The sequence below is a fragment of the Dipodomys merriami genome, unplaced genomic scaffold (assembly GCF_024711535.1).
Source record: "Dipodomys merriami isolate MVZ:Mamm:240054 unplaced genomic scaffold, mDipMer1.0.p SCAF_14, whole genome shotgun sequence".
NCBI lineage: Eukaryota > Metazoa > Chordata > Mammalia > Rodentia > Heteromyidae > Dipodomys > Dipodomys merriami.
This window is the reverse complement of record NW_027202715.1, coordinates 20,729,953-20,746,186: the sequence shown is the minus strand read 5'-3', so window position 1 is coordinate 20,746,186 and position 16,234 is coordinate 20,729,953. Positions and strand designations below refer to the sequence as shown.

General features: G+C 40.2%; 1 protein-coding gene across 4 annotated transcripts in view; it reads right to left on the bottom strand.

The window, feature by feature from the left end:
- Nucleotides 1-16,234, bottom strand: part of Dnajc12 (DnaJ heat shock protein family (Hsp40) member C12) — a 38,621-nt gene that overhangs the window by 16,172 nt on the left and 6,215 nt on the right. For 2 of the 4 annotated variants that reach the window (XM_070021004.1, XM_070021003.1), the window contains exons 3-4: nucleotides 9,562-9,668; nucleotides 5,059-5,137 (exon numbers count right to left, since the gene is read on the bottom strand). In XM_070021004.1, the coding sequence (XP_069877105.1) occupies nucleotides 5,059-5,137; nucleotides 9,562-9,645 (163 nt within the window). In that variant the 5' untranslated portion in view covers nucleotides 9,646-9,668. Of the gene's footprint in view, nucleotides 1-5,058; nucleotides 5,138-9,561; nucleotides 9,781-16,234 lie in introns of those variants that run through there. The other 2 variants (XM_070021002.1, XM_070021005.1) reach the window with 2 other exon arrangements.

Genomic DNA, 16,234 nt, shown 5'->3' with positions numbered 1-16,234 from the left:
GAGATACGAAAAGCTCTCTGTTAACAAAGAACAAATTGCTCCTCTTCAAATATCCAAATATCTTTGAGGTTTGAACATCTGTAATGAAAATAACCATTTCACAGGCCCTTAATTTAGTCTGAAGATAATTATCTTCATAGCCAAAAAAAGAGTTAAGAAAGTGTTATTATGAAATGATTACTGCTGCCCAGGGTTTGGCATGAGCACCAGTCAGCAATCTTGGGGCTGAGTGACCCTATTTCTATAGTACAGTCAGTCAGTACTGCCTACATCACACCTACCTAGAGAGAAGGAGAAATTTCTACAGGCCTTAGATTTAGATTTTTTAGATTTTTTTTTCCTCCCTAATGAATAAGAGAAAGATTGAATGATTGCTAACAAAAAGCTAAGTGTCCCATTGTTTTTATCATGAGCTACCTAAAAACGAGAAAGGAAGCCCAATCACAATTGCCAACATTCGCTTCCCATGTGCAGGACCCCCACTGAATCTGCACAGCAAACCCGTGAAGTCATACACAATCAATCTGCCCATTTTACCTGTGAGAATACTGAGGCTCACAGAGGTCATCCAAGGTCAAACAAGGCTGTGTTCACCTCTACTGCTCCATGCTAACAAATCAGTAAAGGGCAACAGTTGACATTGCAATTTAATGAGCGAGCCAAAAAGTTTTATATTCAAATTGAATTTCTCCTACCTACAAGGGTTTTGAAAGTTTGCTTTCTCAGTTCAATGAGATGCATTTTGAAATCTGCCCATCTGGGTTCTGTCAAGTAAAATTCATTATCTGAGTAATTTTTTTTGTCGGTCCTGGGGCTTGAACTCAAGGCAGGGGTGCTGTCCCTGAGCTTTTTTTTTCTTTTAATTGTGAAAATACCGTACAGCGGGGTTACAAATACATGGGCAAGGTAATGAGCCCATTTATTATCAAGCATTGTTGCCTCCTCCTTTGTTTCCCCTTCCCATCCCTTCCCATCCACCCCACCCACCCACCCACCCCCCACACCCCCCACACCCACCCCCTCCCGGTCCCTGAGCTTTTTTGCTGAAGGCTAGCATTCTACCACTTTGAACCACAACACTACTTCCATCTTCCTGGTGACTAATTGGAGATAAGAGTCTCACAGCTTTTCCTGCAGGGTTTGGCTTTGAACTGTGATCTTCAGATCTCAGCCTCCTGAGAAGCTAGAATTACAGGCATGAGCCTGTAATTTTTTTTTTAACTATAGTTTTCACCAGTAAATACACTCCTCCTCCTTCTCAGAGGGTATAGAGAACCACTTACATTTTCAGAAAATCAAATTAATCCAAATTGCGTAAACTAGGTGCTTTAATAGATTTTTAAACATCTCCAACCAAAGGCTGGAGCTATCATCTACCAGCCTGACAAGGAAAACATTGACGTCTGAGCCTTTCATTGTAAGCAATATTGACACAGCCCAGTGTTTCTCAAAAGGAGCTTCAAGGTCCATACATGAACCCCTCATCACCATAGCAACTAGAAATGGCAATGATTACAGTTATTCATCACATATTGTCAGGAACAGAGCAACAACTCAAGAGTCAAGCTTCATGGGAAAGGAACTCAGTTAAAGAGTAACCTGGGGTCATGGTTGTTTTTCAGTGTTTACATCCAATATTTTAGAATTTTGTTCTAGGACACCTCTCTTAATATTAACCCCAGTCCAGGGGGGTAATTTGTGTTTCCTCAAGAAATACTGATTTAATGATCCGTTCACTCATTCAAGAAGTGGGGCTGAGTAGGTGTCCTGTCGGCTGCTGCAGGCGCTCTGTGAGGAACAGGGCAGAGCACTATGAAGGAGACAGGCAGGGGTTCCGCCCTGCTGAGCTTCCAATATGACAAATAGCAAATGAGCAACAAAAGATGGTATGTCACACAGTCCTTGACTGACATATGAGGAGGACACAAAACATTAGAAAGAGCCCATCTCAACCATCAAGCCAAGCCTGTAATCCCAGTTATATTGAAGGAGAATAGCAATCTGAGACTTCTCCAATCAGTAACTAAAACAAAAAAGGGCTAGAGGCATGGTTCAAGTGATATACCAAGTGCCTAGCAAGCACAAGGCCCTAAGTTCAAACCCCAGTACCACCTCAAATAAAAAAAGAGTAAAATAGGGCTGGGAAGGTGACTCAGTGATAGAGCACCTGCCTTGCATGCTCGAGGCCCTGGGTTCGATTCCTCAGCACCACATAAGAAAAAAGCCAGAAGTGGCGCTGTGGCTCAAGTGGTAGAGTACTAGCCTTGAGCTGAAGAGCTGAGGGACAGCGCCCAGGTCCAGAGTTCAGGCCCCACGACCGGACCCCCCCCCCCAAAAAAAGAGTAAAATAAAAAAATCATATATATACACTGACTAGCAACCAATAGCCAATATAATAAACATAAGATGTCAAAGTAAGGCAGAAGGCTCTGAGTTAGATCTCCAGCAACATACACACTAAAAAAAAATTTTGTCAGGTGCTGGTGGCTCACACATGTAATCCTAGCTACCCAGGAGGCTGAGATCTGAGGATCAATGGTTCAAAGCCAGCCCGAGCAGGAAAGTCTATGAGATGCTTATCTCCAATAAACCACCAGAAAACCAGAAGTGGCTTTGTGGCTCAAGCAGTAGAGCACTAGCCTTGAGCTGAAGAGCACAGAAACAGCACCCAAGCCCAGAATTCAAGCCCCATGACAGACCAAACAAAAAAATTTTTTTAATAAGCTCTGAGGGTGAAGTTCCAGTACCAAAGTGTTTGTATAGGATGTACTTAGTTCTGGGTTCAATCCCTAGTGCTGCATAAAAGATTAACAAACAGAAAATAAATTTTAAAAATAGGATAAATGATATAATTAAAAGTTTTAATTTAAAAATAAAAATCACCAAGAAACCTCAAGTGCATTGATGATGTTTAAGTTGGGTGGGAATCTGTTCTAATCTTCTTGTTTCCTTTATACATACTTCTTTCCCCATAATTAAAAGGAAAAATCACCATCTGCAAAGTGAAGCATTTAAAGGACTGTCTGTAGGTGTCTAGGCATGAAATGGCAGTGGGCTGCCTGTGGTACTGGCAGTGAGGATGGAGGGAAGAAAACACAGAAGAGAGATATGGGAAGGAAATCAACAGCTTTTGGTCATTGACCACATATGGACATGAGAGAGTGGAAAGAGACAAGGGCAGGATGAAATTTCTACTTGGCCAACTGAATGGATGGAGGTATCATGCATCTAGTTTTTGACGCAGTAACTTTGAAGTGTTTCAAAACAAAAATTTCCAAGAAGCCGTTACAACCACTATCTATAAAGAACAAGAAGCTGGATGTTGATGGCTCAGGCTTTCTACTTAGGCTGAGATCTGAAGATACCGTTTGCCAGCCTGGGCAGGAAAGTTCATGAGACCCTTATCTCCAATTAACCACCAGAAAACTGGAAGTGGAGCTGTGACTCAAATTAGTAGAGCTCTAGCCTTGAGCAGAAGAGCTCAGGGACAGGACCCAAGCCCTGAGTTCAAGCCCCACAACTGAAAAAAAAAAAAAAAAAAGAATTGGGTTAAAGGCAGATTTGGAGGCCCTCACCAGAGAGCTGGTTAGTTACTTGAAGCCTCAGACAAGACAAGGCTCCATAGAGAAAAGAGAAGTAAAATGAGAAGAAAGCTTAGAAGGGAATCTTAGGGCAACAGAGAAGAATCCACGAAAAAGAAAGTAGCAGAGTCTGGAAGAAAACCATGAATGTGTGTTATTCTGGAAGCTAGGAGAAAAAAATTCTAAGAAAGGTATTGTCAACACTGATGAAGTCTAATATAAGCCATGAAATACAAGGACTCAACTTCTAATGTCACCATTAATGTCACCATTTGCTAACAAGTCTTTGATTCATTTCTGAGAAAGATGGGGAGGAAGTCAAAGTGATGTGAAGGGAAAGCTAGGAAGAGAAGAAGTAGAGACATCAGCTGTGGGCTTCTTCAGGAAGTTTGGCTCAGAAGAGAAGGAATAATGAATCTTAACTCCCATTTCCTGCATGCAATGGTGCTGCATGCCTACAACATCAGCTCTGGAGAGGCTAAAGGATGAGGGTCATGAGTTCAAGGTCAGCAGGAGCTATACAGTGAGAGTCTGTCAAAAAAAAGGGGAAAGAGAGAGAAAAACAGAAAGAGAGAGAGAGGAAAGAAGGAAAGAAGGGAGGGAGAAAAAACAAAATAAACTGAAGTAGGAATATATCAACATAGTCAAGTCTCATGAAATGAAGGAAACAGCAAAGTAGCAAAATTCTCATCGGAACTACAGCCCATTACAAACATACTTAAGCCATGTTAACACTCATTAACTGGTTAAATAAAGCATGCACTGGTCACATTTATTATTATTATTATAAAGAGGATATACAGAGGGTTTCCATTTCATAAGTGAGTTAATGAGTTCATTTCTTTGGGTACAACATCACTGCTTCACTCTCTCTCAATTTTTCCCTCCTGCCCCTACCTACAGATTGTAGAGTTCATTTTCCACATAATGCTAGTGAGTACCGCTTCCACATTTGTTCACCTTTTGTCCTACCATTTCTGTGTCCCCCCTCACCATCCCCAAAGACAGATAAATTAACAAATAAGACCAAAACAAATGAGCCAAGACACCAAAAAAGCAAAAAATAGCCAACACCATCTTTACCAACAATGCAGAAAGAAAAAAAAAACCCTGTTTCCATTTTCTGGAGTTTATTTCAATAAATATTATTCTATATGTTTGGAGGCACAGAGACATTATGCCCTTGAGTTCCTCCCCTATGAATATCTTCCTTTAGTCTTACTCTGTGGTGAATGCCCAGAGTCCTGTGTAATTTATCATGAAACTGTACAAATTCTAAATCACAAAGTAGCACACTGTAGCAGAAAGAAAAATGGATTGTCAACAACTATTAGAAGAGATCCTTCTCAATTGTCTCCCCGACCATCCAATGGCAAAACCAACATTTGGCACTAAATAGAATACCTTTGAGGACCATAGATAAAAGGAAGTTACTATTGCCTGTGGGTTCTCCGTATAGCCACTGTTAAATTCTTACCAGCTTTGGGATTTTCAGGATGCTTATCAGGATGACATTCCAGAGCTCTGATCTTAAATTCTGCCAGGATTTGTTCGACCTAAAACAAAAAGTGTTTAAAATAAGGAGACAGTTTAAATGAGACCCCACTTTTGTGGGGTCTCAGTACTCCCTAAAACAGCCATATGATCTCCCTTGTAATTTTTATTCTTTTTTTCTTCCTTCCTTCCTTTTCTTCTTTCTTTCCTTCTTTCCTTCCTTCCTTGCTTCCCTCCGTTCTTTCTTTCTTCCTTTCTCTCTTTCTTTCTTTCCTTCTTTCTTTCTTTCTTTCTTTCTTCCTTTCTTTCTTTCTTTCTTTCTGAATGGGGAGAAGGGGGCTCCTGGGGCTTGAACTCAGGGGCAGGGAGCTGTCCCTAAGCTTCTTTGCTCAAGGACTAGTGCTCTGCCATTTGAGCCACAGCTCCACTTCCTGTTTTTTGGTAGTTAATTGGAGATGAGTCTCACTTTTCTGCCCAAGCTGGCTTCAATCTGCTTCTCAGTTTGAGGTTCATTCATGATTTGATTTACCCATTCAATTTCTTTATTGTGAATTATTCAGACTTGGTTTTAGATGGGTGTGGTAGCACATGCTAGCACTTGGGAGGCTGAGGTACAAGGGTCCAGAGTTTGAGGCCAGCCTGAACTATATAGTGAAACCCTGGCTCAAAAGGAGAAGAAAAGACAAGACAACTTTCTTAAATAACAACTTTAATATCATCAATGAGGGACAACAGGTTATGTGGCTCTGAAATTTGATTGCTTAGTTTTCAGTCCCAGTTCCTCCAAGAAACTTTAGGGAAAAGTTGTATAACTTTCACAAATAAATAGGTCTCTTTTTACATTAGATGCATAATAAATGTAGAATTACTGTTACAAAGCTTGACCACAATTAGACTTTGATAATAGTATCTATAATTAAATACCAGTGGTTATATATAACCTGCCATTCAGGAGGGTGGTTTTTGCTTTGTTTTTGGTCAGTCATGGGGCTTGAACTTTGGTTCTCAGGGTGCTATCCCTGAGATCTTCAGCTCAAGGCTAGTGTTCTACCACTGGAGTCACAGTGCCACTTCTGGCTTTCTGGTGGTTAATTGGAGATAAGAGTCTCATGGACTTTCCTGCCCAGGCTGCTTTGAGCCACGATCCTCAGATCTCAGCTTTCTGAGTAGCTTGGATTACAGGCATGAGTCACTGGCACCTAGCTCCCAGTTTATTTAAAAAGCTGAATTTTGAGCTGGGGAGGCCAAGATCTGAGGATTGAGGTTTAGAGTCAGTCCAGATAGACAATAACCAACAAAACAATTAACCAGCTAAAAACCAGAACTGGAGGCATGGTTCAAGTGTTTAGAACACCAGCTTGAGTAAAGAAGCTGAGTAAGAGTGTGAAACTCTAAGTTCAAGCCCCAATACCAGCACAAAGAGAAAAAGAAACAGAGAGGAAGGAGGAGGAGAAGGAAGAGATGGAGGGAGGAAGAAGAGGACAGGGACGAGGACGGGGAAAGGAAAGAAAGCAAGGAAGGAAGGATTCTAAACAATTTAGAAATACAAACTCTGAAAATTTCCTATCAATATAGAATAGAAAGTAAACACCCTCTTATCCTTTCCCTTTCAAAATTGATGTTTTGCCCATATTTATGTTTATGTTGGGAATTTTTTTTTGGGGGGGGGGGTCCAGTCGTGGGGCCTGAACTCTGGGTCTGGGCGCTGTCCCTCAGCTCTTCAGCTCAAGGCTAGTGCTCTACCACTTGAGCCACAGCGCCACTTCCGGCTTTTTTCTTTTTTGCTTATGTGGTGCTGAGGAATCCAACCCAGGGCCTCATGCATGCAAGGCAAGCACTCTACCACTGAGCCACCTTCCCAGCCCATGTTGGGAATTTTTTAAAGCATGAACATGTGTGTGTATATGTATGGGTTTAAAGCTGAGACCTCACACAAGTTAAGCACATACACTACTACTGAGCTCTACCCCATCCCTAATAGTAGAATTTCAATATCAGTATTATTAAAAAAAAAAAAAAAAGCTGTGTGTGTGTGTGTGTGTGTGTGTGTGTGTGTGTACGCGCACACACGCGTATGCACGCCATTCCTGGGGCTTGAATTTAGGGCCTCAAACTCTTAGGAATTTTTTTCTTTCTTTTTTTTTTTTTTTTTTTTGCTTAGGGTTGGTGGTGTTCTACCACTTGAGTCATACCTCCACTCCCAGTTTTTTGCTGGTTAAACTGAGATAAGAGTCTCAGATTTGTCTTTCCAGACTGGCTTCAAACTTTGATCCTCAGATTTCAGCATTCTGAGTAGCTAGGATTACATGTGTGAGGCACTTTTACACAGTAGAAAATCAGAAAGATTCTTTTGCTCAAGACTAGCACTGTACCACTTGAGCCACAGCTCCACTTTCAGCTTTTTTTCCCTTTAGCAGTTTGTTGGAAATAAGAATCTCGATAATTTTCCTGCCCAGGCTGGCTACAAACTATGATCCTCAGATCTCAGCTTCCAAAGTAGCTAGGATTACAGGAGTGAGCCATTAGCTCCTCTCTAATTCTCTTCTTTTAGCTATTCTCTTTGACTATCAGGAAAATAAATAAAGCTATCCTCACCTGAAAAAAATAGCATGAAGAGATAAAAATGACACTCATCTATCAACCAAAAATATAAAGTTTAAGGGTTTCTTGCTACTTTTTTATTTTTTTAATTGCTATGCCATCAGGAAACATTCTGGTATTGGTCTAAGCGAGCACATAGTAAACTCTCAGTAGTACTATCCTGTGACTGCTCTTTCCCTACTTATAAGTTCCTGGATTTTGCTAACTTAATATTTTAAAATGAAGAACAGCCCCCATCTGTCTGTCTTTCTTTACCTCACTCTTTTACTGTCACAAAGTTCATCTTAAACCTTCTGCAGGGAAAGCTGATCAAGTAACTTAGTTTGTTTTTGACACAGTCTACTTATCTCCTGGACTCCCACCCGGGGCCAAATGCAGTCCACAGGCAGTGAAGCCTCTAGTCAAGATCCCCAGCACCCTGCCCTCCCGCTCCGACAGCCAACCGTCTAGAAAGCTGAGAAAGCTTTTTGGCCAGTAAGCAGTTAAAAAAAAAAAAAGACCAAATCTTCTCATAATTAAATAAATCAAATAAACATCCCAAGGGTGATAAAGTTTTACTCTGGTATAAAGAAATGAATGAATATTAGAGTGTGAATAGTACAAATTTCTGGAAAGCAGATGGGACACACACACACACATAATTATTTATATATATATATATATATATATATATATATATACACACACACATATATATATATGCCAAAACGCATCCTCTTTCTCAGGAAAGATAATAGGTGAACTATTAAAGACCAAGGAAACATGCTAAGATTTATTATGGGAATATAATGACCTTTACTTTATAACCAGGCACATATTTTTAAAAATACAAGTTATGAAACTTATCAGTTAACCTATCTTCTTTTAATTGTGATTCTCTCAAAAATTAACACATTTGTTGGTAGCATATCTAAAAGGATGAGGAAACCATTTGGCAAAACATTAATAAACTTTTTCAATTGTTACAAGCAAATTGTTACTAGCAATGTTAACAATAGGAGCATATTATTCTTAAGGAAAAATACTTCACTAAAAGAGTATTACCATGAGACAGTGAACTGGATATGATAGCATAGACTTGTAAATCCCAGCATTTGGGAGACAGAGGATTACAAATTAGAAGCCAGCCTGGATCGTGCAAGGAGCCCTGATTCTAAATAAATTAAATTAAATTTCACTTATTTAAAGTAAGAACAATTTGTTCTGTGTGTGTGTAAAATATTAGGGAACAAAATGTCAAAATATTCAATATTCCCCTTGGAGATACATTTATGATTTCTCCAGCATTAAATGGCATCTACAACCTTCAAAACTGCTTATGGGGAAGTTTTTAAAGCATTATTCCTTTGTAGATTCATGGACCACAGAGTTTTTCACATATTTGGTTCAGAAGTTACTCTCTGAGGAAGTAATCCCTGTTACACAATTTGTGGTCCTAACACAAAACAATGATTCTTAGTTTATAAATCACATAAAAGTACATTTTTATAACATATTTTGAAATCACTGATTTCTAGAAGATTACATTCACTTCAATAGAGCATTATTGCCATAACAAAGGTGCATCTTGTGCACATTATAAAGCACTGGCATCAGAAATTACATTAAATTTTCAATATGATTTAGTATACTTAGTATATTGTAAGATAGAATGCATGAACATTCGAGTTTTCAACCAGAAGCTTCCATACAATTGCCAGAGTACACTTAGTCAAGTAAAGACCTAACGTACATTTCAATCCTTAACTTTCTTTGAACCAAAACTGTTTTACAATGACACAAGATTAGGGTTCCATGCAATATGACTAGATGTTCAAAGTGAATGTCTGAAATAAAAATCTTGAAATATTGATGTGAAACAGGATGGCATTACCCACTGTCTTACCGAAGAAAGTTCATCACATCCCAGTAAGGTGTAGAAATCTTCACTGTCTTCTAACCTGTAATCCAGTATTGAATCCATTGACATCAGTGAAAATCAACTGCTCTCAGCTACAGAAAACACAGAAGGCTTTGATTTACACAGGCACGAAAGCTCTTTAAATACAAATCAGAGCCACCGTACTTTCCCGAAGACAAAGGCTAGCTTTCAGAATCCACCAGATGTCAGTCTACACCTTTGTAAACACTACCTTTCATTGGCCCGGACAGAAGACAGAAGAATAGACCACGTGCAAACCTTGCAGAGTTGCCTGGGAAATGTAGTTTGTTTATGAAGCCACCTCATCCTATGCGTTAATAGACTGTTTATAAACTCCCCCAAATTAATTATTTCTCCATTCCTTGTAGGTTTTATCTTTTTCTCTTTGTTTTAAAAGAAAAGAAATTCTGAAGAAATGCAGTAAAATCTGAAGATGTGTTCAATATGAATAGTGGTGACTTTCTTTTAAAATACTCCTTTAAAATATTCTATAATTTAGGGGATGGAGTGTAGGTCTTTGGTAGAGCACGTATCTACTTTGTGCCAATCCTTGGTTCACTTTACCAAACAGTTACAATAATAAGAAATTGAAAACAATAACTGTCCAGTGGTCATAAATAACAGCCTATATACTTTGTACACAAAGTAGTCATTTTAAAGGATTAGAAACATTTTCAGCCTGGCATCGGTGGTTCATGCCTGTAATCCTAGCTACTCAGGAGGCTGAGATCTGAGGATTATGTTTTGAAGCCAGACCAGGTAAGAAAGTCTAGGAGACTCTTTTTTTTTTTTTTTTTGGGGGGGGGGGTCTGGTCATGGGGCCTGAACTCTGGGCCAGACCAGGTAAGAAAGTCTAGGAGACTCTTTTTTTTTTTTTTTTTTGGGGGGGGGGTCTGGTCATGGGGCCTGAACTCTGGGCCTGGGCACTGTCCCTCAGCTCTTCAGCTCAAGGCTAGTGCTCTACCACTTGAGCCACAGCTCCACTTCCGGCTTTTTTCTTTTTGCTTATGTGGTGCTGAGGAATTGAATCCAGGGCCTCATGCATGCAAGGCAAGCGCTCTACCACTAAGCCACCTTCCCAGCCTTATGAGACTCCTATCTCCAGTAAACTACTCAGAAAAAGCCAGAAATGGTGCTGTGATTCAAGTGGTAGAATGGCAGCCTTGAGCAAAAGCTCAGGGACAACAGCTAGGCCCAGAGTTCAAACCCCAGGACCAGAAAGGAAAAAAAAGAACATTTTCAATGTCTAAGATGTTCACATTCTTCTATTTGTTAGTTGAATAAAAAAGGCTATCCGTCTATATTGGGGAAAATTTACTAAGTACTAAAATACTTTACCAAATATAAGTTTTATCCCGATTTTTTAAGTAAAAACAAAGCCAGAAGCTGGGTGCCAGAGGAATGAGCCACCGATGTGAAACCAACTTGGGGCAGAAATGTCTGAGATGCTGTCTCCAAAATAATCACTAAAAAAACAGGTTAAAAGCAAGGTTCAAGTAGTAGTATACAAGCTAAACAAGACTAAGAAGTTCTAAACTAAATCCACACTAGTGGTACATAAAAAGCCAATAACAAAATTAAACCAGGGACTGTGATACAGACCTGTAATCCAGCACTGGGGAAGCAGAGGCCAGCTGGAAGATCCTGAATTTGAGGCCAGTCTAGACTACATAGCAAGTTCCAGACCAGCCTGACCTACCCAGTCTAGACCTTGCCTCAACGAATGAGTGAATACATGAATGAATGATTTTTATGTTTTATGTTGGGTGATAAGGGTTGGATTCTTGGTCTTACAACAAGCAAACATACATTCTACAACTGAGCTACATCACAGCCTTGTATAAATTGAAAAGTATGTGTAATTACTCAGGAGGCTGAGATCTGAGGATTGCTATTGCTATTTGAAACCATGTAAAGAAGGAAAGTTCCATGAGACTCTTATCTCCAATAAACCACCAGAAAACTAGAAGGGGCATTGTAGCTCAAGTGATAAGAGTGTTAGCTTTGAGCACAAAGCTTGGGACAGTCCAGGCCCTGAAATGAAGCCCTAGGACAGGCCTACACACACAAAAGTACATGTGGTATGATTATAATGTTATGAATATATATCTACATAAAATATGAGAAAGTATATATAAAAGATGTCAAATTATTACTAAAGGTTATAGCTTTCTGTGTGGTTATAGGTTTTTTTTTTTTTTCTCTTTTTCTTTTTGCTGGTCCTCCAGCTTGAACTCAGGGCCTGGGCTTTGTCCCTGAGCCTCTTTGTGCTCAAAGCTAGTGCTCTGCCACTTGAGCCACAGTGCCACTTCTGGCTTTTTCTGAGTAGTTTAATGAAGATGAGAGTCTCACAGATGTTTCTGCCTGGGCTGGCTTTGAACCATGATCCTCAGATCTCAGCCTTCTGAGTAGCTAGGATTACAGGTGTGAGCTGCTAGTGCCCACCTGGGTAATTTATATTTCTTTCAACTTAAGTACATTTGTTAAGATTCACACACACACACACACACACACACACACACACACACACACTGGGGCTGTAACTTAGGGCCTCACATTCTCACTCAAATTTTTGCTTCATACTGTCAATGTCTAAGGCGTTGGGGTCCCTGGGTAAGGGTTGCAAAATCACCGGGACACAGGGGATGCAGAGTGCAAACAGCAATTGCCACTGCATGCTGTGCTATATTGCTAGTGGATATTTAAAGACAAGCAAGCATTATCTTTGCCAAGATTTAGTCAGGAGACATTCACACAAAGAATTTCAACAGATACAATTTTGCTTAAACTAGCCGGGCACCGGTGGCTCACGCCTGTAATCCTAGCTTAGTCAGGAGGCTGAGATCTGAGGATCGCGGTTCAAAGCCAGCCCGGGCAGGAAAGTCCATGAAACTCATATCTCCAAAAAACCACCAGAAAACCGGAAGTGGTGCTGTGGCTCAAGTGGTAGAGCACTTGCCTTGAGCTGAAGAGTGCAGGGTCAGTGCACAAGCCAAGAGTTCAAGCCCCACGACCGATTAAAAAAAAAAAATTGCTTAAACTGTGAGACAATGTCTTTGTATATTTTTATCTAAACTATTGTAGAGCAAGCTCAAACCACTTCCCCATACTAGGAAAATGCTTGACTAACTGTTCATCTATGTTTAAGCAAGCAGAAGAGCTACTTCCTCAGCTCTCAGGAGTCTGTGACTTGTGCTTTGAGATAGGCAGAGAGAACATGTTCCCTCTCTAGCCTGGCATGCCGAGCTTTCCACATACACACACACAGTCCTCAGATAATCCTGAGGCCGGAGCCTGCATCATTCTGCCCCTGCAACACAGACCCTGAGTCTTCACAATTTTCTTCTTTTTTCTTTTGTTCTAAAAGTAAAGCTTGGGCCTGGGAAGGTGGCTCAGTGGTAGAGCGCTTGCCTTGCATGCATGAGGCCCTGGGTTCGATTCCTCAGCACCACATAAGCAAAAAGCTGGAAGTGGCGCTGTGGCTCAAGTGGTAGAGCGCTAGCCTTGAGCTGAAGAGCTCAGGGACAGCACCCAGGCCCAGAGTTCAGACCAGACCCAAAAAAAAAAAAAAAAAAAAAAAGTAAAGCTTTCCACAGGGTCATCATAGAAGCTTGCATTGCTTTCATAAAAATCAAATATAACAGTACAAGTACAAACAAAATAATAATCATAATTCCCATACCACTAGCAGTATGTGAAATGCTTTGTAGTATTCCTTTCGGATCCAACCCTTCCAACTGTTTAATAAATGCATCAGCAATATTAGAAGCATCATCATTTGCAAATTGTTTACCAAAAATATCATGTACATTAAATTGTAACTGAGCAATCAATTGAGCAGCAGTAGAATTTCCAAATAAATACATTTCAATCATGTATAGATTCATTATATTTTACCTTAGTAATGCAAAAGGTAGTAGAATTCCAATCACATTTCAATAATAACTGTTTTTCCACAACCAATAACTTTTTTCCTAACCATCCCACCGTCTGTTTAAGAACATTAATCTGTGTTTGTAACCAAGCATCAATTTCTACCTGTGAGACCCACAATTCATGTGAATCCCGGTGCCAATATTTTACAAAGTGTTTAGTTTGTAAGGAAGTGTATAGGGCAATTTCAGACACCGCAGCAACAGTGGTAATAGCAATTAAGCTTAAAATCACAGCTACAATGGCTCCAATCATATGCTTTGTACGTTTTAGCAGTTTGGTAAAAAGTGTAATAACAACACTATCCAGGGGATTTTGGGACCATTCTCTTCCTAATTTAACAGGCAGCCAAATATGAGTTCTTTGTTGTAAAATCATAATATTATCACTGTCATTAAAATCAAGAGAGGAATTAACGCAAGAATACAGGTGACAATTAAAACAAGAAATAGTAGGAGAAAATGTAAAATTTCCTACTAAAAATACAAAAGGCAGAGGTACACAAGCAGTTACATCGTAAGATTTGTACAAAGTAAAATTATAAGTGGACACAGAGTTTGCTGTCCCCGAAAACGATCCATTTGATAGCATCACGGGTTTCAGCGCTGCTGTGACCTTCCAAAGATGAGTCTGAACAGCAGTGGGTGCAGCCATGAAAGCCCATGGAGCATCTGCAATGCCTCCATCTCCCCAGGCCATCAATCAAGCTCCAGCAAGCGATCCATTAATGGCATCCGGCATCCTAGTAACATTAGATAAATCACATCTGGTAATATTCCATTCTGAACATGTGTTAATAAACTGTCCAAAAGGTCCCCCATCAATAAAATTATTGAACATTTTTCCAAATGTTCCTCTACACTCTTGCCACACAAAAGGCTGATATTTTAAATCAATATAAGTAAAATTAGGGCACGTAGGTAAGGATAACTTGCCATCAAAGGTGACGCTTTCCCAGCTGCTATTAATGGACCAAGTAGTTAATCACTGCAGCTGTGTTCTAGAAGTGGAAGTGCCTTTCCCAGGTAAATCAATTCATAACTAAACATGGAGGAGGCCCCAGACAAACAGGCAAGGAATGAGTATAGTAAGTAAAATTTAAAAAGCTACCATCATCCTTATTGTTAAATGTCAAATTATTCCAAGGAGGAGATAAAACAGCAGGAATGGTGTAGACGGTTATATCCATGTCTCCCCAAACAACGGGTTCCAATAAAGGAGGGTTAAGAACAAAGGCCCAATAACTTACATTGGCATAGGCAGAGTTTACAGTAAGCAGGGCACAATGGCCAGGAACAAGTGCTCAAGTGGTAGAGCGCTAGCCTTGGGCTGAAGAACTGAGGGACAGCGCCCAGGCCCAGAGTTCAGGCCCCACGACTGGACCCCCAAAAAAAAAAAAAAATTCTGATATTTGTTCCAAATGGCGCTCAGCTCTAGTTAAAATATCTCCTTGTGGTAAGTTTAAAAAGTTAAGAACAAAAAGAGCCTGATGTAAAATTATTTAAGGATTTTGCATGGAAAACCACAAAATATCCATACCTTCGTCCAACCTTTTCCTCCTTTTTAATTTTTTAATTTGTTGTTTTAGTGTGCCATGAACTCGTTTAATAATGGCTTGTTCTTGGGGCTGGGAAGGTGGCTCAGTGGTAGAGCGCTTGCCTTGCATGCATGAGGCCCTGGGTTCGATTCCTCAGTACCACATAAGCAGAAAAAAAAAGCTGGAAGTGGCGCTGTGGCTCAAATGGTAGAGCGCTAGCCTTGAGCTGAAGAGCTGAAGGACAGTGCCCAGGCCTAGAGTTCAGGCCCATGACCGGATTAAAAAAAATAAAAAAAATAAAAAAATAATGGCTTGTTCTTGGGGGTTATATTTTATTTTTCTAATATGTACCACATCATAAAGTTCACAAAATCTTTTAAATTTGATACTTTTTTTTTTTTGGGTCCGGTCGTGGGGCCTGAACTCTGGGCCTGGGCGCTGTCCCTCAGCTCTTCAGCTCAAGGCTAGCGCTCTACCACTTGAGCCACAGCGCCACTTCCAGCTTTTTTTTTTTTGCTTATGTGGTGCTGAGGAATCCAACCCAGGGCCTCATGCATGCAAAGCAAGCACTCTACCACTCTACCACTGAGCCACCTTCCCAGCCCCAAAACTTTTTATTCTCTGCTCTACAAATTGTAATTTTCTTTTAGCCTCCTTAGCTAAAGTTCTTTTGTTATGTTAATCAGGCTCCCCTTATAACAATGAAAACAAATTATGTAATTGATAAGTAGGAATTTTTAAGGCCGGTCGCATCCAATTAATATCTCCTAGTAACTTTTGAAAATCATTTAACGTATGTAATGGATCACATCCTAAAGATATTTTTTTAGCCCGGCGCTGGTGGCTCATGCCTGTAATCCTAGCTACTCAGGAGGCTGAGATCTGAGGATCACGTTCAAAGCCAGCCCAGGCAGGAGAGACCGTGAGACTTAGGAGTCTCCAATAAACCACCAGAAAACCGGAAGTGGTGCTGTAGCTCAAGTGGTAGAGTGTTTGCCTTGAGCTGAAGAGTTGAGGGACAGCGCCCAGGCCTAGAGTTCAAGCCCCATGACCAACCAAAAAAAAAAGAACATATTTTTTGAGGTGCCACTGTTTGTCTAGAAACAACATATCCTAAATATTTTACCACCGTATCTTTTTGTATTTTTTCAGGTGCTATTATTAATC